General features: G+C 50.7%; 7 protein-coding genes across 7 annotated transcripts; 2 read left to right on the top strand and 5 right to left on the bottom strand.

The window, feature by feature from the left end:
• Positions 1–143: 143 nt before the first annotated feature.
• On the bottom strand, positions 144–1,693 carry N7496_010114 (uncharacterized protein; the record flags this gene model as incomplete). Its single annotated transcript, XM_056703027.1, has 2 exons — positions 144–743; positions 809–1,693. The coding sequence occupies 2 exons, from the start codon at positions 1,691–1,693 to the stop codon at positions 144–146; spliced, it is 1,485 nt and encodes a 494-aa protein (XP_056552027.1).
• A 3,233-nt stretch (positions 1,694–4,926) lies between these two features.
• Positions 4,927–8,001, top strand: N7496_010113 (non-specific serine/threonine protein kinase; the record flags this gene model as incomplete). The annotated part of the gene is made up of 5 exons (XM_056703026.1): positions 4,927–4,977; positions 5,102–5,130; positions 5,189–5,306; positions 5,374–5,521; positions 5,594–8,001. The coding sequence occupies 5 exons, from the start codon at positions 4,927–4,929 to the stop codon at positions 7,999–8,001; spliced, it is 2,754 nt and encodes a 917-aa protein (XP_056552026.1).
• Positions 8,002–8,762: 761 nt separating this feature from the next.
• On the bottom strand, positions 8,763–10,620 carry N7496_010112 (putative l-fucose permease; the record flags this gene model as incomplete). The annotated part of the gene is made up of 7 exons (XM_056703025.1): positions 8,763–8,981; positions 9,044–9,249; positions 9,309–9,539; positions 9,620–9,964; positions 10,053–10,270; positions 10,320–10,420; positions 10,486–10,620. The coding sequence occupies 7 exons, from the start codon at positions 10,618–10,620 to the stop codon at positions 8,763–8,765; spliced, it is 1,455 nt and encodes a 484-aa protein (XP_056552025.1).
• A 1,112-nt stretch (positions 10,621–11,732) lies between these two features.
• N7496_010111 (calcium-transporting ATPase) lies at positions 11,733–15,018 on the bottom strand (the record flags this gene model as incomplete). Its single annotated transcript, XM_056703024.1, has 5 exons — positions 11,733–11,841; positions 11,894–12,216; positions 12,274–14,592; positions 14,669–14,826; positions 14,901–15,018. The coding sequence occupies 5 exons, from the start codon at positions 15,016–15,018 to the stop codon at positions 11,733–11,735; spliced, it is 3,027 nt and encodes a 1,008-aa protein (XP_056552024.1).
• Positions 15,019–17,779: 2,761 nt separating this feature from the next.
• Positions 17,780–19,161, top strand: N7496_010110 (14-3-3 adaptor artA-like protein; the record flags this gene model as incomplete). The annotated part of the gene is made up of 8 exons (XM_056703023.1): positions 17,780–17,791; positions 17,957–17,964; positions 18,025–18,071; positions 18,141–18,160; positions 18,224–18,235; positions 18,312–18,586; positions 18,649–18,736; positions 18,799–19,161. 8 exons carry the CDS (start codon positions 17,780–17,782, stop codon positions 19,159–19,161), a joined length of 825 nt encoding a protein of 274 aa, XP_056552023.1.
• A 1,456-nt stretch (positions 19,162–20,617) lies between these two features.
• N7496_010109 (eukaryotic translation initiation factor 3 subunit J) lies at positions 20,618–21,609 on the bottom strand (the record flags this gene model as incomplete). The annotated part of the gene is made up of 3 exons (XM_056703022.1): positions 20,618–21,322; positions 21,412–21,485; positions 21,591–21,609. The coding sequence occupies 3 exons, from the start codon at positions 21,607–21,609 to the stop codon at positions 20,618–20,620; spliced, it is 798 nt and encodes a 265-aa protein (XP_056552022.1).
• A 421-nt stretch (positions 21,610–22,030) lies between these two features.
• Positions 22,031–23,552, bottom strand: aspf22 (enolase acuN; the record flags this gene model as incomplete). Its single annotated transcript, XM_056703021.1, has 4 exons — positions 22,031–22,826; positions 22,890–23,229; positions 23,301–23,357; positions 23,429–23,552. 4 exons carry the CDS (start codon positions 23,550–23,552, stop codon positions 22,031–22,033), a joined length of 1,317 nt encoding a protein of 438 aa, XP_056552021.1.
• Between the last annotated feature and the right edge of the window lie 89 nt (positions 23,553–23,641).

Below are 23,641 nucleotides of genomic sequence, written 5' to 3'. Positions count from 1 at the left end.
GGTCCTAATAGCACAGTACATCAAATTATAGAGAAAGGTTTTTGTAAAATGTCTAATCAGCGTTATATAATCCAAAATATCGATCTATAAATATATCTATAAACCCATGTCTATTAACGTAAATCAATGCTTTTCCAATCCCATTATGCTTTGCTAGTTTCGCGCTTCCAAAGACGGCATCCCTTGGCTGAACTTCCTTTGAAAGCTTCCTCAATCTGTGCGAATGTTCTCCCTCGCGTTTCATGCATGAAAATAATGCTGACAACCACAGTGATCACACAACATCCACCAAATAAGAAGTAAACCCCGAAGTTGCTCTTTGCGAGTAACACGGGAGTGATCAAAGCCACGGTGAAATTACACACCCAATTGCTCGAATGGGCCAGTGTGGTAGCTGATGCTCTGGTGCGCTGGGGTTGTATTTCGGCACTGTAGACTTTGACAGTGATCCCCCAGGTGGCGGAGTACAGAGCGGCATAGAGATAGATGCAGATAATCACGATCCAGCGACCAGCGCCGGTGTTTTGGTGAACAGCATCTCCGGCATATAAACCGCCCATCAGGAACATCAGTATTCCCATTCCAATGCCGCCGAGTATAATACTGCTTCGGCGGCCCCACGAGTCGGCGTACATTAGCCCAGGAATCGTCACAGCGAAGATAAGCAGTGCCGATACACCGGAAGCCAGGAAACTTGCTTCTGAAGAGGCGAGTCCAGCTTTTTGAAAGAGTTGTGGAGCGTACTATAGTACACGTTAGTTATCGTAATGCCTTATAGTAAAAGGAGATTTAGGGCACTTGAACATACGTAAAGCACTCCATCAATACCGCCCAGTTGCTGCATTCCCATCAGAAAGACTGCAAGTGCAGTTCGGCCCCGAACATCCTTTGCAAAGATATCCAGAACCTTGGCAGTGGGTTCAGCGTTTTTATTCTCCGGGACAGAATCGAATTCCTCTTCTGTGTCAGACCCAACTTCTTGTACCTGCACTTGAGCCTTGACTGGTTCGCGATCTGCGAGAGTCACGCCCAAACTTTCCCATGCCTCTTCAGCCTCTTCATAGCGACCCTGAAGACCTAGCCACTGGGGTGATTCTGGCAAAAAGGCCAAAGAAAGTCCACAAATGACCATGGCACACGCTGAAAGAACAATCCAGGGCGTGCGCCACGATAGGGATGACGGGATATTCGAGGTGCCATAACTGACAAAATACCCTATCACCAGTCCCAGGGTACAAGCCAGCTGAGGACCAGTCGTGAGGGCACCTCTAATTCTGACAGGCGAAATTTCACAGATCAAAACCACCAAGTTGCCAAGGAAAAGGCCTTCTCCAACACCTTCAACAAGTCGACCGACGATGAACATAGCAATATGAACAGCCCCAGCTTCGATAGCAGCTCCGATGCCAAAGATAAAGGTGCCGATACATATTCCTTTTGGCCGACCGAGGCGATCGGCAACATGGCCAGCAAAAAATGACGAGAGGGCAGCTGGAATCAAAATAGAGGAAACGATGAGGCCATGAATCGTTGCGTTTTCGCTACCCCCAAATTCGGCCTTGAAGTCCTTCATGTCAGTCACAGGACCGATGATCCCTGTGTCCATCCCGAAGAGTATGCCATTTGCTGAGCATAGAATGGAGGCCAGTAGGTACTTTGGCGGACTCTTTAATTGGGGCGGAATCAGGCCCATGATATTGTCTTGAAAGGAGGCTTCGGTTCTCAAGTGCCAATATACTGGGATAACTTGAATAATTGGATATCCGTTATATTTGCATAGGATATGAAAGACTTCGTAGGAGGGTGTCGGGACATGAAGGCATTTAAGTCTACAGATAAGATGGGAAATCAAATATCCGTGGCGTCAGCCCAAACTGAAGAGTTTTCTTTTCTACCCCTCTATACAATCTAGATAAACCCACAGTGGGGGTGGATCTATGCTTTTTACCGACGATATACCACTCGCCGGTCTTCAATTGACCTTGTGACTGTATGCCACGTGCAGAATTGTCAGCTACCAAAGTCCCAAGTCCATTAATGATCGTGCGGTAGTTATACGTCGTTGTTGGGCAGCATATCCACTTTGTGGTGGCTTCTTTCCCGGTCTTCCCCCCCAACCCACCCTTCCAACATCTAGGCTCAAGAGCAGTCTTTTCCTGTGTATTCGAGAGACTTCCAATGCGCTGCAAAAGCGTATATTTCTCTGCAAATTGTATCCATTGTGCTATATGAACACTATTATTAAATTCTTTCGCGTCAGAAATCAAAGACATCTACTAAGTTCATACGTCGGAAAATTTGAGCTCGGTAGAACTCCGGCAGAGCCAGCACTATCAACCCGAGGCGATCTCGGCCCGAAAGTGGTAATCGAGCCGAGTCGGCCCAGGCCTACAAACCTGTGGGGCAAATAGAAAGCCAAGAACCTCTACACAGAACGACTATGTACTATGTGAAGGAGAGAAAGGGTAGTCGGGAATTCCAGACCCAGGTTCGACTTTTCCATCGAGAAGATCAGAGCCGATGCTTAATAATGTACAACAGTACCTTAGTCTATACTTATCACACCGGTCCCTGAGCCCCATATATTCCCCTAGGTGGCCCTGGTAAACCGCGATTACATAATGTTTGAGCTCGGCTGTGTTGCTTAGAATGTCCATCTACAGTCGGCTGGAGTAGTTGGTGAGCATCGGCAAAGGTATTTATATAAATCTTGTGATCAATATAACGAGCCAGGGAAAGCAATGAGAAGTAACTACCTGAAGAGCTACCCTTAACCATGATCAACACAGCTATCGCGTCCAGTACGAACCTAAGAGTGAAGACACAAGTCTACGAGCACAAAGCGACTGAGAATCCACAAGTATTCGTCATATACGAGATCAGTTTTATCACTCTGTGAGTCATTGGACGAATGTGCTGATTATATTGAAGTAGGCCTCCGTTACCAAATATAACGTTAGATAATTCCGAATGGACAACCGCAAGGCTGATTAGACGGACTGAAAGAACACTCCAAATAAATGTTCGCTGAGATGTATCTCCCACCAAGGAGAGTTTTTACGGCATTAATGAAGATCGCCAGAGCTTAGCACGACATAGAGCCTCGGATATTCCAACTATCTCGTTCTTAAATAAGACGAAAGGCAGCCTCCAGAGCAGCTCTCCGTTGGAACTCTCATTTGTAGTGCGGTCGATAACGAAGTTCTTTTCGGCTCCCTAGCTGCCAGCTTAGCTACTGATTAGGCTTTCTCTCGGCATCTTCCTGGGCGTGGCAGAGTCAGCGTTGCTAGAGCTATTTAAAGATCCAAAATTGGGAGTCTAGTCGCCAGATTCAGACTTCTAGACATAGTGGAAACCAATAAAAAGAAGGTTTAGTTTTTCTTTATATCATTTAAATGTTTGTCATGGGTACTAGTACCTAACCGAGTCTAAAATAAAGGATCAAATTGAATGCCACCGTCTTCTCTGTAGCTGCCACGACTCTCCTCCGGGTCAATATCTACGGGTTCTCCTGTGGGTGCGATATATCCAGCGCCTAGCACCGCACTGTTAAGGAGGAATAGCCATGAAGAAACAACTCTAAGATATTGCAGTATAGAATTTTGCTAAAGAATTAGTAGATGAGGAGATAGTTCCACCCACGGAAACTCAATGATATCGAAATATATGTGGGGTGTAGCTTCTAACACAGTGGGCGGGCAGAGAAATATATATTTCGCGACGGAAAGGGCGGACTCGAGATATGAATCGAATTTGGGATTGAAGTAGTGACAAGCGTTGAGTTGATGCATGTTTTAGAGTACATACTACTACTATTATTGTTAGAACCTGGAATACTACCTATGGTATCGCCTAGGGGTTGGTATTATCCCAACTGGTCACTAAATTGGAAGTAGCCCTCCTAGAGCATCGCGCCTAGTAATAGACAGACGGGATAAGTCTTAAGGCGTAGATTTAACGGATTTCTAGACAGGATTGGATCTTTAAGCCTAAGGAAGTTTATTAGATCGACTTTACAGAGGGTAAATATTCTGCGCCCGCCGCCAAGGTACTCCAAGTACCAATTGGTACTGCACATACAGTATGCACCGTATGATGATCGCTGATCTCGCTTGGGCGGCAGAGGTCTGATTGGTCCATGTCATCAAGATGCGAGCGGCCAATGAGCGCGCGGTTGTAAATTGAGCGCAATGACCGAGGGCCCAGGATGGTGGTGTTGACAGTTGCGTGATACGTGGGATTCGTGCGATGGCGTCGTGGCGTAGAAGGAGCGGATTGTTCTGCCTGGTGTCTATGCAGTCTTATTAAAGTCTTATAGGTCTGTCTCATAATACCGGTTTCTGTACCTTGTCTATACTTGGGGTCCTTTTTCGCCCCCCCCCGTCAGCGTGTGTGCTAAATAAAAAAAAAGAAGTACCATTACAGTAATTAGGTACACCACGCGACACGAAGTGAATAGTTGAGATGAAACGGGGGTCAATTTGTATTCAGGGGCTCGTCCCGTGTATGATCTAATTCCTTAAGAGCATAACTAATAATAATAATAATAGTCCGGCCCAGGAGAAAAGCCGTTCGAGTCCACAGCCGAACTCCACACGGTCCACGTTCCCGTTGACGTCTTGCTCACAAGAAACTTTGTATGCACCACCAACCACCAACCACCACATTCCACATGAGGTCCTTCTTCTCTACAACTCATCCACTCCTGCAATCCACGACTCATTGAACTCTCTCCCTTCCCTTCCGACGGTATCCCTGCCCTGCGCCCACCCGACATTCCCGCCGGAACCTGTTTCCCCGACGCCCTCTCCGTGTCTGTTTGAATGGCAACACCAAGTCCCAGCAGCCCACTTCTCCACGTCTACCTACCCGACACGCGCAGAGATCTCCGTGGCCGACGGCAGTCCCGGAGATCGATCATAACACATGCCGCCCAGGACGAGAGCGGGGGTGCAAAGCCAGAAACAAAAGGAAAAGGTACGTCGAAGGGGATCGCGGCCCGCCGTTTGTGGCGGCCATAACCTCCTGAAGGCCCCAGTGGTCTTGAGTGAAAATGTAGCTAACAAGGAGTCCGGCCATTTCTGGTCGCGTGTGCCAATAGCTTGCGAACTCCTACAATGAATTACTCGAGTAAGCTTCCTTCGATCCCTCCGCTGGATGCACTGTGCTAACCCGTATCCCTCGGCAGAGAGTTCTCGTCCAAGGATCTGCGGAGCGTGGGAAATTACACTCTAGGGAGATTGATTGGGAAAGGGTCCTTTGGAAAGGTTTATCTCGCATCGCATAAGCTCACCAATGGCTCCAAGGTACGGATTGCGCTGTGGCAGGACGGCTTGTGCGGATTATGTTGGATCGTACTGACCGCTGGTACAGGTAGTGCTCAAATCCTCCAGCAAGGAGGATACCAACTTAGCACGCGAGATCCATCACCATCGTCAATTCCTCCACCCTCATATCGCGCGCCTTTACGAAGTCATTGTAACAGAGAGCTTGGTGTGGCTGGTGTTGGAATACTGTCCTGGTATGTCGGTTCAAAAGCGCGACCCGGGGCGAGCCTGTGCGGAGACATGGACTAACGGTGAACTATTCATAGGCGACGAGCTTTACAATTATCTCCTCCGCCACGGTCCCCTTCCTGTCGATAAAGTGAAACGGATATTCACCCAGCTGGTGGGAGCGGTGGCATACGTTCATAGCAAGTCATGCGTGCATCGGGACCTCAAACTGGAGAACATCCTACTCGACAAGCATGAGAATGTCAAACTATGTGATTTTGGGTTCACGCGCGAATATGAAGGCAAAGCGAGCTATTTGCAAACGTTCTGCGGTACGATATGCTACAGTGCGCCGGAAATGTTGAAGGGGGAGAAGTACGCGGGCGAGAAAGTGGATGTATGGAGCCTGGGCATCATTCTCTACGCGCTTTTGGCCGGCGAGCTACCTTATGACGATGACGACGACCAAGTCACCAAGAGCCGGATCCTCACAGAGGAGCCAAAGTACAACGACAAGTTCCCTGATGACGCCAAAGCATTGATCAATCTCCTTCTCTCCAAACGGCCATTGATCCGGCCGAGTCTGGACGACATACTCGCTCATCCGTTCCTCTCTGAGCATGCCCCCGAACAGCTTGCTATCCTCAAGATTCCCCGACCCTCGCCTTTCACGACGCCGCTGGAAAAGACGACACTGCAACGAATGAAGAGCGCCGGTGTCAACATTGATGAAGTTATTGAAAATGTTCTTGCGCAAAGGTGTGACCCGTTGGCTGGATGGTGGGCCCTGTTGATCGAAAAGGAGCAGCGCAAAGAACAGAAGCGAGAGCGCAAACGCCGGGAGCGAGAAGTCGAAGCAAAGAATCTCCGCCGACTCAGCGCTGCTAGTAGCCGGTTAGAAAAGCTTTCTTCGGCCTTGGTGGAAGTCGACGAGGAAGGCCATGTCACCTCGGGCTCACTACAGGACCGTGGGCGGCGTGACAGGCGAAGTCTACCATCCCAGCTGGCGGTACCAGAGCTTCCTGCGCTCCCCGAGCCATTGCCTGTTCATTCACCCGATACGAGCAACCCACCAGCGCCCATTGATAAAGACTCTGTCGTTGACAGGCGTTCGATTACATCGGCATCGACGTCGGTTCGTCGCCGTCCCGTGCCTCCTCCAAAGGACACGAGAAGGCGGCCTAGTATGCTGCATGTCAGTGCATCCCAACCAGAGCTTACGCAGCACCATGGAATCTTCCGCCGGCGCACTCCTCGACGCCATCACCCCATTCTTAGCCAGCTTGCATCGCTTAAGCATTGGTTTGTGGAGTCTGCCAAGCGGGCCAAGTCTCCCAGTGCCAGGTCAGGTGGCTCGCGCAAATTCCTATCGGAAAAGTTCAGTCCTGCAAAGAGTCAAGATTCCGGAAAGAAGACCGCGTCAGCATCTACTGTGGGCGAGGCTCCGACAGAGGTCGTGACGCCGACTCAAATGAAGCGCATTTCCACTGCCAGCAGCCTGGCCCCGAGCAGTGCCTCGTATCGTCAAAATAGACACTCCTACCCGCGTCAGCCTCGGCCACTAAACACCGGCCATTCCAGCAATCGCAACTCTCTCTCGCCTTCTCCTATCACGCCCCGGGGCTCTTATCGACGGTCGTCAGCTGGACTGCGTGGCCGCAAATCAACATCATCATCTGTTTCATCTATCCGCAGCATACATCATACCCGTGCGCACTCTAAAGCATCTTCAATTTCCTCCAATAGCATCGACACCGTTGCGACGCCAACGGCACGAATTTCCAAGTCTCCTCATTCGTCTATTAAAGTTCTGCCTACTACACCTGGCTCGTCTGCCCGCTTTCCGAGCAGCGTTCGGTTGGTGCGCGGTCCCAGTGGACCTCAGAGAGAGCTAGGTGATCATATTGGGCATTTACCATCCGCTTTTAATGAAGCCGCTCCTGGTCCGATTCTTTACTCGCCGTCCTCAAGTCTAGTCTTTGCTCGCCGAAAGCGATCTGCTTTCAAGGGACCTATGATCCATACATCGAACCTGATGGGCTCAGGCAGCATGATCCATTCCCCTCTCCCTGGTCAGGCTTCAGATAGCGCAGATGCGATTCCCGCCGCTGCACGCCCTGCTGCCCGCAAGAGCCAGATCATCGAAGAAGAGGAAGATGATGAAGGTTTTGAGGACGAGATTGAAGAAGTCGACGAATTTACCGGTCCGGAAGAAGACCTAGACACGGTTACCGCGGAGGGTGACCTTACACCCCGGGTATCCGCCGCACAGGTCCCCGAGCCTGGCTCCCCTGAATCGGCCCGCAGGCCGGCACTTGAGCCTGCCCCGGAGCTAGAGTCTAGCCCCAGACCCCCACGGTCATCATCGCTTCGTTCGCCGCCGTCTGAGGTAGGAGTAGCACTTTCAGACGAGGCCGTGGAGTCGGTTCAAGACGGTGATGTCAAGGTTGACATGACCACAGAGGCCGCTAGCGAGGTCACTACCAAGCCAGTCGCCGCCGAGTAATATTGCCAATGCTTTTCCTTTTGATGCTGTTTCACGGTGTCACAACCCTTCCCACGATTCTCATTTTCATTGCGCGAATTGTTAGACGATAGAGCTGCTACTTTTACTGTTTCTATTTCCCTTGTGCTACCGCTTGTGATTCTTCATATACCCCCCATGTTTTTTTGCGATTCCATACACACCCTGTGTACGTGTTTCTCATTGTTTGCACTTTTGATACCGATATCTTCTGGCTTCCTATGGCATTGTATCATCATTTCCAGCCCGTTGTTGTGGCTGTGATCGACTCTCGCCTTCACCCTCGCTCCAATTCTCCTTGACTCATTTTGTTTGACTACCCTGCGCTATGGCGCCCTTCCTCTGTCGAGATTTCCTATGACCTCACTCATCTCCATCGTTCTGAATGCCAGATACCTCTTTTCTTTTCTTGCCAGGCTCGCATTACTACATTGCAATCCCCATTATAGACTACTTTTGTTTCTCTGATTTGCATCATTGCCTGCATAAAGACATAAACCTCCCTTTCAGCGAGATCAAGAACAGAATACCAAGAGCGCTGCTGGTTCGAGGCTCTTTCCAAAGATGGGTCATATCAAAATCTATTCTACAGGAACAGTGAGATGGTATCATATTTCAATTTGGACCATCGCATAAAATCGTAATATCATTCTTTCTATCCCAACGGGAATAGGTCATTAATTGCTAAGTGGATGAACACAAGCCAATATGCCCCTCTGTCAATAATCTATGCACCCAAGCTATTACCGCTCGATATGCACCGGACCGGCTTCCTTATCCAAAGCCTCAGCGGCATGACCCGAATCCTTCTCGTTAATCTCATGAGACCCAACGACAGCCTCCTCATCTTTAACATTCTGGTTCTGTAATCCGACAGTGCTCTCACCAACTTTATCGACCGTTATTTTGTACGAAGGGACATAATTGACCGCAACAGCGTATGTCCACGCAACAACCATAAACTATAGAAACATCGTATGTCAGTGATGGAGTCTGTCAACGGTTTCGAGAAAGCGTAACTTACCATCGTCGGAACGATGAACGCAAAGCCAGTGTCATTCCTCATATCAGCGACATGGCCCAGGATAGGCGGGACGATTGCACCACCGCATACACCACCAACAATAAAGCCCGAGCCACGCTTATAATGACGACCAAGGCCGCGGATACCCAGTGCCACGATAGTAGGGAAACAGACCGACTCAAAGAACAGAACCATGTAGAGCATCGCTATTAGACAAGTCAGTCGTGTTTTAGTACCTATGACAGTCCCTCATCCAGGTACTTACCAATACCAGTCTGATTTCTCTGCGTCACAGATGCAGCCAGGAATGCCACACAACAAGACAAATAAATACCAAAGACATAGCGAGCCCTGGTGTACTTCATAATCCCCGAACCTAGGAATCGACCCACGGCGAATGCACCCTGTGCACCGGCAAGAAGTTTCGCGCCCTTGGCACTGTCAGTGCCGGGCCAGGTATCGACGGCGTAGTTGATGAAGTAACCCGCAATAGCAACTAACCCGGGGATATTAGTACATCATCTTTCCGGATAACATGAATGTAATGCAAGAGCGGAGCCAAGCATTTCGACATACCTTGAGCACCAGTATACGTAAACTGCGCCAACGTAGCATGGAACAATTTCCACTGTTTCCAAAACGGCTTATCCTGCTCATCGACATGGGTACTGGCCACCTGGAATGCCATATCCTCATCCGTGACTTCGGGAATATTCGAGACGAAGAATACGCCTGCGAGACAGAAGACGAAAATGCCAATGGCTAGGTAGACCCATTGCACACGCTGCAGGGCTTCGACGTTATCGTTTGTCGTTGTGAAGAATGCATATGAACCTAACACGGGTCCGACAACGGTGCCAATGGCGTTGAAGGATTGGGCGAAGTTGATTCGAATCTCAGCGTATCTGGGTGGTCCGCAAACTAGATGTTATCGAGCATGGAATCAGTATTCACGCAGTGGCAATTTTCGCCTCACTGTATAGCCTAATATAGAGAAGAGAGTACGTACCGGTCAAATACGGATTCGCAGCTGTCTCGAGCGAGCCCAACCCCGAACCAATGACGAAAGTTGCACCACAGAATCCACCGAAGGATTGATGTAGGCCTGCAGGCCACATACACAGTGCACCGATGCCGTACAGCGTTAAACCGAAGATGAAGACTGTTTTATATCCATAATGACGCAGGATCCAATTTGCGTAGCCGAGCGAGGCTAGTGGGTATGCACTACTAGCGTCAGGATTGCTAGATAGCATGGGAGATGAAGAATGCGTACCCGAAGTATGCAGCCTGGAGACCTGCTGACCTTGTACGGTCAATGTGGAGGGTGTTCTGAAAGTGCTTATTCAGAGTATCCAAGAGACCGTATGCAAAGCCCTGTAGGGGTGAAATTGTGTAGTTTAGTATAAGAGGTGTGATTGCTCAAGATGGGCGACGCATACCCATAAGAAGAATAAAATAGTAACTAGACTGAGAGGCCACAGACTCTGGCGTAGGGTTAGTGTCGCGGCAGAGGTAGTCTTGCGATTATCGACGCGCAGGCCGGAGCGATTCTTGAAGACTTCTTTGAATCCCATGGCGTGGGGGTCCCCTAGACCGGGAGATGCTGTTGGATGCTATATAGTACTGATAGCAAGTATAGAAGCAACACTTCAAGTTATCGTTGCTATATAGATACAAAAGGGCCCCCAACCTATTCAGTAAGGAACAACAGAAAGAAGAAGAAAACACCAGACCAGAGAGCACGTTTGAGCAATCCCAATGATACTTAAAACCCTCACATCCCAAATACCAAGAATCTAAATACCCGCTCCCCTCCAAGCAAGGGATCAACCAGAATTCACCCGCACCTCGCCCCCGGCACTTAAGACATTTAAGCAAACGGGTTTAACCCACTTTCCACGAGTCAAAAACCAAGGTTGACTGGTTGAACAATAATAGACGGAGAGGTGAGGGGGAAAACAAGACAGGGTCACACCAGAAGGTCACACCTCCAACTAGATCTCTCCGCATCTTCAGTCCACAACTGAAATCCAAATCCGGGGTGCGCGACCCCGTCGATCCCTTCCCGTGAAATAGACCACTAACCAAGCCTAATCTCCGCTAGAGGGAAGCGTAACCAGTAGGAAGGAACACGACGGAGGTGCGCCAAGGCTCGACGTAACTCTGTTTGAGGGCCGAGGGCGTAAGTGCGGGGGTGCAGACACGGGATGTGGGTTGCGGGTTGTACAATATCAGGCTATAAGGTGGCGTTTGCCATTGGCTTTTGGGCTTCGGGATTGGCTTTGGAGTTGGAGTAGGTAGCTCTCGGGTATTTAAATTGAATCGGATATTTAAATAGTGTTTGATCTTGGCCTTGTGGGAGGACAGTTCGGGGTAATGATCCCCGTTGGACGTGGTCTGTTGCTTGGCTTGCTGGAGTGGACTGGGACAGGTGGGCTGATATTCTACAAGGATCGGAAGGGATATTGCATGATCAAAGTTTCATTTGCAAGTCTTCATCTATGAGCGTCATGATATAAAAAAGTGGAAAGGTGATGATCCAGAAACCATCTCCGTCATTCTTGGAGACATCGGGCAGTCACAGATCAACATCTAACATGTTCTCTATTCAAAATTCAGTGATTCCACCCCGTCTTCCTTGTATATGCTAGATCGTCTGATCATGTTATCTTTCAGGATCTGACTTTTACGCCTTCTTGGGCTTGCCAGCGCTGCCGTTCTGGGCAGCTGGGGCCGGGGTGACCTTGGTGTTATACAGTTGGCGCTCGAAGAACTTGAGAACTTCGTCGATCACACTGAGATAACGTTAGCACTTGAAACCCAAGAAAATGAAGACTGTCGACTTACATAACGGGGGCGCTGATCACCAAGACAGCCTGCCACTCAGTCCAGTTCAGGGGCAGAATGGCGAACAGGGTCTGCAGGAAGGGAATGTAGAGAATCGCGAAGTGAAGAGCCATCGACAAGGTGATGGCATAGATCAGCATCGGGTTGTTGTGCAGGAAGAAAGTCAGAAGAGACTCGCTGGACGACAAGGCGTTCATCGCGTTGAACATCTCGATCACAACCAGGATAGACAGGGAGACCGTCGAGGCGGACTTGCCCATGTCGTTGCTGAACATCTCGCAGCCAATCTCGGGGAACAAAGCAGAGCACTGGTGGAAGTGAGACTGGAAGAATCAACTGTTAGTAACCATCCTATGGTTTGATATCCAATAAAGACTTACCAGCTGGTAGTACGAGATTTGGGGACCCTCGGGGTTGTACATGAACCACCACACATATCCAAAGACGGTGGCAGCACCAACGTAGGTACCGATGACCATATAACGGAACAACAACCAGCCACCAACGAGAGGCTCATCGCGACGACGGGGAGGGCGTCTCATAACATCATGGTCGGCGGGGTTGAACGACAAGGCGGTAGCGGGAAGACCATCGGTGACCAGGTTGACCCACAGAAGCTGAACGGGAACCAAAGCCTCGGGCATGCCAAGGGCAGCGGTCAGGAAGATAGAGACGACCTCACCGATGTTGGACGAGATCAGGTAACGGATGAACTGCTGGGTGTTGCTGTAGATGGAGCGGCCCTCCTCAACAGCGACGGTAATAGTGGCAAAGTTGTCATCGGCCAGGACCATGTCGGCGGCCAGCTTGGCGACATCGGTACCAGTACCCATAGCAACACCAATGTCGGACTTCTTGAGAGCGGGAGCATCGTTGACACCGTCACCAGTCATGGCAACGACGTGGTTCATAGACTGAAGGAGGTCGACCAGCTTGGACTTGTGGGTAGGTTCGGTACGGGAGAAGAGGGATGCATTCTGAACGGCCTTGATCTGCTCGGCCTCGCTGAGGCTGTCGAATTCACGGCCAGTGAAGCTCTTGCCAGTCAGGTCCTCGTTGGGTCCAAAGACACCAATCTGGCGACAGATGGCCTCGGCAGTGTTGGGGTTGTCACCAGTGATCACAATAACACGGATACCAGCCTGGTAGCACTTCTTGATAGAGTCGGCAACCTCGGGACGAGGAGGATCCAGCATACCAATCAGGCCAATAAGGGTCATGTTCTGTTCGAGCTTGGCGTAGTCCTCGGTGGTCGAGGCCTTCTTCAAAAGAGGATTTCCAGAGACATCGCCGACGCTGGCGATGGCCATAACACGTAGACCGCGGTTGCCATACTCGACAACCTCCTCGGCGAGCAACTTAGCGTGGCTCTTGGTGAGAGATACGCGAGAACCTTCGGAACCTTGCAGGACGTAAGAGCAGCGTTCAAGAATCGATTCGGGGGCACCCTTGACAAGCAGCTTTTGCTCAGTGCCGTCGCCAACGAGGACAGACATGCTCTTGCGGTCACGCGAGAACTCGTAGGTAGCCTGAAGAGGGAGCTGGGATTCATAGTGGGCAGAGACGGCGTGGAGACGCTGGGAGGCAGGAAGACTGAAGAGCTTCTTGTTCACAGTAGCGTCGGCGGTACCAATCTTCTCGACCAGAGCACGCAGAGCAGCCTCGGTGGGTTCACCAATGTTAGAGAACGCACCAGACTTGGCATCGTAGGCCAGGGTAGCGGCATTACACAGAGCAGAGACCTCGGCCAGCTGAGCGACAGTCGACGAAGATGCAGCAACATTCTCCACAACCTTGCCGTTGCGGGTCAGCTTTCCCTCAGGGGCAAAGGTAGTACCCTCGACATCAATCTCCTCGAGGCCACTGCCTAAGCTGTTCACGTAGACAATCTTCTCCACACTCATTTGGTTGGTGGTCAGGGTACCGGTCTTGTCAGAGCAAATAACGCTGCAGCTACCCAGAGTTTCCACCGAGGGCAGCGAGCGAACAACGGCGTTCTTCTGGGCCATCTTGCGAGTTCCCAGAGCCAGGCAGGTAGTAATAACGACAGCGAGACCCTCGGGAATAGCAGCGACACCCAGGGAAACGGCAATCTTCAGGTAGTAGATAGCACCCTTGGTCCAGCTGCCGCCAAAGGAAGGATCGTTGAAGTGCTCGATATTGATCAACCAGACCAGAATACAAATCACAGTGATGACCTTGGCAAGCATATCACCAAAGTCGTTCAGCTTCTGCTTCAGCGGGGTGGGCTCAGAGATCTGGGAAGTAATGCTGTCGTGAATGTCACCGATAGCAGTGGATCCACCAGTCAGCACGACCAAAGCATTGGCGTGGCCAGTGACCACGGTGGTACCGGAGAAGAGCATGTTGATCTGGTCCTGCTTCACAGCCTGACGGTCCTTGACAATCTTGGTATCCTTGCTCACACTCTCACTCTCACCGGTCAGAATAGCCTGGTCAACACGGAAGCTATTGCTGTGGATGGAGAGGAGGCGGCAGTCAGCGGGGACCCGATCACCAACGGCAATGTGAATCACATCGCCGGGAACCAAATCCTCGGCCTTGACTCGCTGAACCTTTCCATAACGTACAACCTTGGCCTCGTTGGCTGAGTATTCCTGAAGAGCCGCAATTGCCTTCTCCGCGCTGCTTTCCTGGGTCACACCCACCACCGCATTGAGAATGAGAATCGTCAAAATCTAGACGAGAGAAGAAATCGGGTTAGCAATTTTTTCTACAGTAACGCATTTCAATGGCAGGATAGGCAGGACGTACAACCACAGGGTCGACAAAGGCAGTCCAATCGTCGCCTTCTTCAAAGAGAGCCAAGACGAACGATACGGCGGCCGAACCCAAAAGAATCAAGACGAGCTGGTCCTTGAACTGTTCCAAGATAAGTTCCCACATGGGAGTGGGCGGCTCTTCGGGAAGGGCTGTGAATGATTGCGTCAGATAACTATACCGATCACGTATGATGCGCGCTAAAGCGGTTGAAAGCAATGCTTACCATTGGGACCGTGCTTCTCCCTGGACTGCAGGACTGCATCCTGAGTCAAGCCAGTTTGTTCCGAGACATTGAAGTGTTCCAGCGCCTCCGCTGGAGTATAAAGGAAGGAGTTCTCCATGATAGGAGTCTCTCAGGCCGGGTTGAGGTTGCGGTCCCTTTGAGACAGACAGCTGGGTAAGATGCGGAGATAGAGGCCGGGGTAAGAAAGGGAAAGAAGCAGAAAGGAAAAAAGGAAAAAATGAGAGAGGAATCCGGTTTAGTTGCAATACATGGGGTATCACCGGTGGCCAGCCAGAGACGTAACGAAGCAGAGCCAAGAGCGAGCGAGGGGACAAGAAGCGCTGTTATAGCTGGATTTTCTTGTCGACAATCGGTAGGGACCCAGCGGCGAGCGGAGACACAACGTGTTCTCATCCAGTTGTTTCTTTTCCCCATCGGGGTTTGTGGCTGACTCAGCAAGGGGCTGCAGGGCTGAACTCCGAAGTCCCGTGACCAGATCTAGTCACGGGAACGGCCCGATTCTGGGAGCCGCCTCCAAGGGCCTTGCACATTATACATGTCCACGACAGGTTTCTATATCTTTGGTCTCCACATGCTATACTGCTTTTAGAGACCCTAGATCATTTCTTCCCCTTTTCTTCCCGAAGGTGTTAATGATGCGGATGAACTCTCTATCATCGTGATGGTACTTGCGTCAGGGCTCCCCGGCATCTCAGCCGATAACTGGGATGAATTATGGGGCTTCTCTCTAGGCTGCATCGTTCCTATGCCTATCGGATGTGACCAGTGGAGTTTGCTATCTTCCTTGGCAAGCGAAATATCCTCCGCAGCCACCGAATTCTGCAATTAGTAGTCGATCGACTGGGGCACAGATACTGGAGTGAACTCGTCTAGCGAGCCACGACTGGGTCGCGGTCAATTGACTGGTTCAAAACGAAGACCCCGCATCCTGGCGCTTTCTTTGGGAAGCCATCATAACTAATGATTTTATTCGAAGCGACGGGAGACTTGACTGATCTCTAGCCACTACAGCAACGGTCTCGGATAGCTTTTCAATAGGATAGTTATATGCCGACAGACGCAATGCTCCTTCTCACAATGTTCCGGGAGCACGCCTGACAGACCCATTCTTCGATCGTTTTCTTTTTCTGCCGTGGCAAGTTGCATAAGCACGCTAAATTTTTCTCGCCTGTAGGGCTGAATCTAGCTCATCCACACCTGCATCATAAATCGTATGGCCTCCACTTGTCCCCATCGAGCCACCAAGGACTCTGCCCGAAAGAGAAAAGAGACGGGGCCTCTGTATCCAGTCTATATACTCCGAGAGTCCCATGGATGGGTTTAATAAACATAAGTTTGAATTGAAATGCTAGAAATTGTTCGTGGTGCGCCATCACTACCAAAGCCTTGGGGGCCGTGAGGCTAGTATGCAGTCAACATGCAGGCAGGGAGCGCCAGTGAAAGTCAATCTCTTAATGCAGAATGTGGACACCGAAATTTTTGGCTTCTCTAGTCCATTTCGACTGAAGATTGCAGTTTTATAATTCGTATTGTATTGGCCAGCCGCGCTGTCCAGGCCGAGTGAAAATCGAGCTGTCAATTTCATCAGGTTGTGCTATCGAGGCTGGCTAGCAGTCCGAAGATAGGCACAGAAAATTAAAAACTCATTGTTATGGAGAGCCCGGGGAGATTAATGTGTTGATTATTGTCAAATGTCCCCGCCGAAGTTGATAATATTCCACAACATAAAGCCGCTTTGAGCATTTCCTGCTTGTGTATAGTTACTGGTTCTTAGGCTTGCCTAACTAGGTATATATTGGCGCGGCTGATAACCCTCGCGGTCGCTATGAGCTACTAGGCCCAACTAACCAAAGGCTACTTCCTATCTACCGGCAATTAGGTGTACCTGATCGATAAATGATCGGCCTCGAGTGCTATATAATACCGTGATCAACGACACTTGCGATGATGGGCCGTGGAGTTGGAATGCCCACTACATCATAGCCCCCGTGTCAACCTTGCCAGTGCTGGAAGGTTCGATTCCGTCATTGTCGGTCTCTAGACCTTGTCCCTTGCTCTGCATTGACCCGACACCCACCATGCCGCGGTCCCTTCTCTTCCCAGACTTTGTAGGCCTATAAAGAAATCCCTCACGTGTAGCGATATCGAAAAAGGGAGTGATATGGAGGAACTGAGGCTGCTTTTAAGTGATCTCTAGCAGAGTGACAATACATAGGTTGGTCTATAACTTGTATTGTATATACGGGTGTATGTATGACGGTCGCTCTACGGTCGCGAAAAGTAAACAGACACCCGTCAGCACAGGATCGTACATATGGCTTAGAGACAATTTATGATAGTCTTCTCTCAAGTATCGGGAATAAATTTTAGATTCTTGATCCTCTATCAGATTGACAAACCAGCGGAGCCTCATAAGAGACTCGTGATGACCTGGTTATCGAGAGGACAGTTGGGCTGCATAGCCGTCAGCTGTGAAATATACCTGGTGTATTGAATGTAATCTGAAGTACTGGACGTGTGCCCAAAGTACTCGAGACCTGCGACAGACTCCGTGTTTGCTAAGAAAAAGGTCAATACCACTAGGTATGAGCAGGTATCGGGTACGGGAATATGGGTGATACCATGGTATTGTTTGTATTGTCATTAGAATACAGCGTGTACTGTTATGATGCTCACCCCCAACTTCACTTCGACTCCATCCTCTCTCCTCCCTCTTTCCTTCCCCCCCCCACTTGGTCCTCCTCTAACCTCCATCACTTCCCTCCTCTTCAATCTCCCACTCTCTCGAATCTCTTGATATCTAACCTCTCCAACTACCACCCTCCCAACCATCCCCTCCTACAAAAATCCCCGTCAATATGGGTTCTGAGGTACGTTCTTGGTCCTAAACTCTGCCCCTCCATCGGGCGCTCTCTGAGCTGTCACCGCCATCGCAATCCCACCCCGTCTTCTGACTGCCTGTCCCCTCGCGCCCCATCCACCCCTATTCATTTTGGGAGATTTGACACGTGCTGACTTGCATCTCCATCATGCAGCGTGAGAAGTAAGGATATCTTAAAGCCCCAGCGATAGCCCGATGTGGCATGACTGACCCCCTCATCAGCAAGACGTTCCTCGCGAGGCTCTGCGAGCAGGCCGAGCGCTACGATGGTAAGATTCACACGAGCGAGGTTGTCGGGACTTGCCAGGACTAACGTGATGTTTTTTGCTCTTTTCCAGAGATGGTCAGCTACATGAAGGTCAGTCGCACCCGTGTTGTTTTGCTTTATCTTGTTGGATCCCGGCGCTAACCAGTTGAACAGGAAGTCGCCAACGTATGATACATATCCCTTCACCTCTGGCCTAATCCGCCCATATCGAGTCCGTGATTGACACTGTTTTTTTATCCAGATTGGTGGCGAGCTTACCGTCGATGAGCGCAACCTCCTGTCCGTCGCTTACAAGAACGTTGTTGGTACCCGCCGTGCCTCCTGGCGCATCATCTCCTCCATCGAGCAGAAGGAGGAGTCCAAGGGCTCTGAGGAGCATGTCGCCATCATCCGTGATTACCGCCAGAAGATCGAGACTGAGCTGGAGAAGGTCTGCCAGGATGTCCTGGACGTCCTGGACCAGTCCTTGATCCCCAAGGCCGAGACTGGCGAGTCCAAGGTGTTCTACTACAAGATGTGCGTTATCTTATCCAACTTGACCCATTTTCAAAGCATTTTGAAATTGACTTCTTTTATAGGAAGGGTGACTACCACCGTTATCTGGCCGAGTTCGCCTCTGGTAACAAGCGCAAGGTTGCCGCTACCGATGCCCACGAGGCCTACAAGGTAATTTCCCGCTTGATTCATCGTGCCAATTTGTCTTCAACGTGACTAACACACCAATTTAGAGCGCCACCGATGTTGCCCAGACTGATCTCACCCCTACCCACCCCATTCGCCTTGGTCTCGCGTTGAACTTCTCCGTCTTCTACTACGAGATCCTCAACTCTCCCGACCGCGCCTGCCACCTCGCCAAGCAGGCCTTTGACGATGCCATTGCCGAGCTCGACTCCCTCTCCGAGGAGAGCTACCGCGACAGCACTCTTATCATGCAGCTCCTGCGCGATAACCTCACTCTCTGGACCTCGTCCGATGGCAACGAGGGTGCCGAGGGTGCTGCCCCAAAGGAGGACAAGCCCGAGGAGGAGGCCGCCGCCCCTGCCGCCGAGGAGAAGGCCGAGGAGGCCGAGCCTGTCCAGGCTGCTTCTTAAAGAAGGGAGGGGGTTTTCAGCACCACGCGAAGAGTTCGCAATCAACCGTATGCCGAATTGGTAAGGAGGGCGTTCACATTTCTTCCCGGATGTGGTCATGCAAGTCACAAGTTCGTTTTCACTGCAGCGTGGCTTGATTGGGACCGGCACCCTATCTCTTGCACGTGTTCGGGACCGTGTGGGGTCGGCCGGCGGAGTTTGATATTCGGTTGAGGCGAGCGCAGAAAAGGGGCTGAGTGGAATTTCTCTCTCTTTTATTGTCTCTATTCCCACTCCAGCAAGATTCAATGTGTTTATTTTCCAATTTCACCTGGTCCCTATTCCAACCCTGTCTTCGTACTCGTAAGATCAAGTAGAGGTGGTGTTTGAGCGGGACATCCTAGAACACTGCATCAACGGTGTACTTCAGTACCCAATAGCTCACAACCTAGCGGCACAATAATAGCAAGCCATACCATCAGATAGACTTTTTGGTCATGCCTCGGCCCGCATCCATATCTGCAACTCTACTCCAACGAACCTCGTACTTACGTTCTGTCGATAGTTGAAGTTGAATCAATATTTAGATTACTGCATGATCTTGCATAATGAGGGCCAGTGGTATAACAGAAAATCAAGCAGGGACATGCATAAATCCCATGCTACGCATACGATCAGCCTTGGATGGATACTCTGTTCTGTCTGAGGCTGTAGGGTTAATGCGGGCTGCTCACATACTCTGCTCTGGATTTGTAGAGAGCTCCCTGGGATTAAGCGTTCGTAGAGTATATCGCTGGCGGACTAAGATCATGCAGTCATATATTCCCGAAATAAGTGGATGGCTTTAGGTATGCTTTAGACCGGAGAAATGACTGTTTGACAAGGCCTATACGATAGATCTGTCTGCATTGAGGAGGCTCCTTTTGTAATGGATGATGCCGTATTGTATGCGAGGCTGTTTGTGGTGAGAAATCGATGTGTCTTGCTGTTATTAGGACGGAGTGTGAGTAGGGTAAGGACTCCGGAGTTTAAGTGTCTGGGGGGAAATTGCATGCAGTTTATGAATGATATCTACAGGATAGGTGAATACGTCCCATGTTCTTAATGGGGGAAGGAAGTATAATGGGAATTTCAAGTTCATTTGTTCTATACTTGGTTGGGGCTCATGCAGATTTTGACTAGGGCGATTTGAAGAGGGAGGGATGTACATGTTGGTATTCAGGAGGAGGGTGCATGAAATATGAAGATGACGGGGAAAAGAAAATAGAATGGTGACATCCCAGAATCTCTAAAGAAGAGAGATCCACAAGACGAGAACCACGTTTTCTTCATGGATTGTGTATATTCAAGTGTCACACATCCAAGGACAAGGAGGAATCAAAAGCAAAGACTGGAAAGAAAAAAAAATATCCCAGAACGGAAAGAAAAAGATAAAGAAAAGAGAAGGCGAAAGGAACAGCGATCATTGTTTCGTGGATTACATGAAGTCATCATCGCCGAGACCGTCATCATCACCATAGGAGGTGTTATCGATCTGGTTATCACGGTTGGAAACGAGGGAGACCTTAGTCTTAGCAGCCTTGGTCTTCTTGTTGCCCTTATCAGCAGCACGCTCCTCACGCATCTTCTCGTTGCTAGCAGTGGTCAGAGCACTGGCAATCTTCTTGATATCCTGGCTAGGTAACTCCTTGACCAGCTTGCGAGCAAAGTCCTGCGCCCAGAGAGCGTAGTGAGGCTTCTTGGACTGCGGGGCGAGCAGGGGGATAAGAACGTCGGTCAGACGGGCGAACTGGTCCTTGGTGGTAGGCTTGAACAGCGGCATCGAGGAGAGATCGATCGAGTTGGTAGGGTTGGCGCTGTCGGTGATGACGACGGCCTTGGGGGCACCGCGGTTACGGTTCATGTCGATGTCGGCGAAAAGATCCGAGGCGTGCTGGAGGTCGGCGTCCTTCTCGGTGCGGCGCAGGCGATCACGGCGCTCGGCCTCGGTCTCGTCCTCGTCGAAATCGCTGTCCTCCTCGGCCTCGCGCCGACGCTGGTCGCGGTGCTCCTCTATCCGCTGGGCCTTGGTCTTCTTGTTGGCAGCGGCGGCGGCCTTGGCCTTTGCGAGGGCCTCTTCGGCCTTCTTGGCCTTCTCGCGCTCTACCTCGGAGTCTTCGGCGGCGTCCCAGGAGTCGAGGACCTGTCGTTTCAAATATATGTTAGCGGCTTTGTTCTGGCTTGCGTTCGTCGTATGCTGCGTCTCTCGGATGTAGTTCAAAGGGCTCTTACATCTTCGTCTTCCTCATCGTCGAATCTGCGGCGGGCAACGGGAGGGGGAGGCGAAACGCTATCCTCCTCTTCATCTGTGAGAACGAAAATGATAAGTTAGTATCTATAAATTTGGTACAGACATCATGTCTCTTTGTGATCTAGATCGCGCTGCACTGATGGGAGGATAAGAAACATACCCCACTTTGAAGGCGCCATGTTGGATAAGTGAAAACTTTTGGATCGAAAGGAACGAGGTGAAAGAAAAGATGCGCTATACGCAAGAAGGACGGGAAAACGAGGGCGAGCCCGACGATAGGATGCTACTCCGACTGTAGTGAATGGAGGGGCGAGGGCAAATTTTATGTGGGACACTTATCGCAGGAGGGGTGGTCACGTGCACGGGTTTCTTGGTGCCCGACGACTATGATTCTATTGACGTCCGAGAGAAGAAGATCTGTTTACTTGAGATCTTTATCTATACGTTTACAAGGTGCTCATTTTATTTAAATATTCTTGTATTCAGAAGACTTTATTAAATTCATAATCATAACTGATGGTAGCCCTTTATGCGAGACTTAAAAACCATCCATTTTTCTCGTTCCTTTTCAACCCCGTGCAGTCATTCGTAGACTACAATTTACAGGTTGACAGAGGTGCGGAAGTTCTTGCCGGCGTAGACAGCGTTCTCACCGAGCTCCTCCTCGATGCGGAGGATCTGGTTGAGCTTAGCAAGACGCTCAGAACGGGCAGGAGCACCGGTCTTGATCTGGCCAGAGCGGAGACCGACGGCAATGTCGGCGATAGTGACATCCTCGGTCTCACCGGAGCGGTGGGAGACCATGACACCCCAGCCGTCGGCGTAGGAGTCCTTGGCAGCCTGGATGGACTCGGTGAGGGTACCGATCTGGTTAACCTTGAGGAGGAGGGCGTTGCAAGACTTGAGCTCGATGGCCTTCTTAATGCGGAGGGGGTTGGTGACAGTCAAGTCATCACCGACAATCTGGAAGTCGGAGGTCTTGTAGAAGTAGCTCCAGGCCTCCCAGTCATCCTCAGCGAAGGGGTCCTCGATGGAGACAATGGGGTACTTGGAAGCGAGCTGCTTGTACAGGTCGGCGAGCTGCTCGTAGGTGATCCACTTGGTGGGGTCGCTCTCGGGGTTCTTGAAGTCGAGGTCGTACTTCTTCTCCTCAACCTTGTAGAACTCGCTGGAGGCAACGTCCATGGCAATGGACATCTTGCCGGTGTAGCCGGCCTGCTCAATGGCATCGGTGATGAGGTCAAGAGCCTCCTCGGCGGTCTGAATATCGGGAGCAACACCACCCTCGTCACCGACGTTACCAGCGGACTGGCCGTACTTCTTCTTGGCAAGGGTCTTGAGCTTCTGGTAGACCTCAGAGCCCTGGCGGAGGGCCTCAGAGAAGGAGGGAGCGGAGCTATAGTTGGGGACGCGTTAGTAAATTTTGACCGCAGAAGATTTGACCACCGTGATGACTTACTCAGGGACAATCATGAACTCCTGGAAGGCCAGACGGCCACCGGCGTGGGAGCCACCGTTCAGGACGTTCTGGAAGGGAACGGGCAGGACGTAGGGCTTCTTGGTACCGGCGAGGTCGGAGATGTGAGCGTAGAGAGGGACACCCTTCTCGGCAGCAGCAGCCTTGGCAACGGCCAAGGAGACACCGAGGATGGCGTTGGCACCAAGGTTACCCTTGTTGGCGGTGCCGTCGAGCTTGTTGAGGAACTCGTCGACCTTGGCCTGGTCCTTGACGTCAATGTTCTCCTTGATCAGAGCGGGGCCAATGGTCTCGTTGACGTTCTTGACGGCCTTAAGGACACCTGTAATTAGATCTCGAGTTAGTTTTCCCCAAACTCAATTGCAATTGATGATTTAGTTCGTCATCACTTACCCTTGCCGCCCCACTGGGACTTGTCACCATCACGGAGCTCAACAGCCTCGTGCTGGCCTAGATACGATCGTTAGCTCGGATGGATCTTTCAATTAAGATATATGATTTAAGAATGCATCATTACTTACCGGTGGAAGCACCGGAGGGAACAATGGCGCGGTGGAGGCCGGTCTCGGTGACGATGTCGACCTCAACGGTGGGGTTACCGCGAGAGTCGTACACGGAACGAGCGTGAACCTTGGAGATGGGCATTTTGGATGAAGAAGATCTGATGAAGAATAAAAATCAGTCTGGTTTCAAGAAAAAAGAAGTAGAAAAAAGCAGCGCAGGCGATGATATAT

Source organism: Penicillium cataractarum (genome assembly GCF_028827025.1).
Source record: "Penicillium cataractarum strain IBT 29864 chromosome Unknown utg000008l, whole genome shotgun sequence".
Taxonomy (NCBI): Eukaryota; Fungi; Ascomycota; class Eurotiomycetes; order Eurotiales; family Aspergillaceae; genus Penicillium; species Penicillium cataractarum.
Note: the sequence above shows the minus strand (reverse complement) of the source record. Positions and strands in the feature narration are given on the sequence as shown.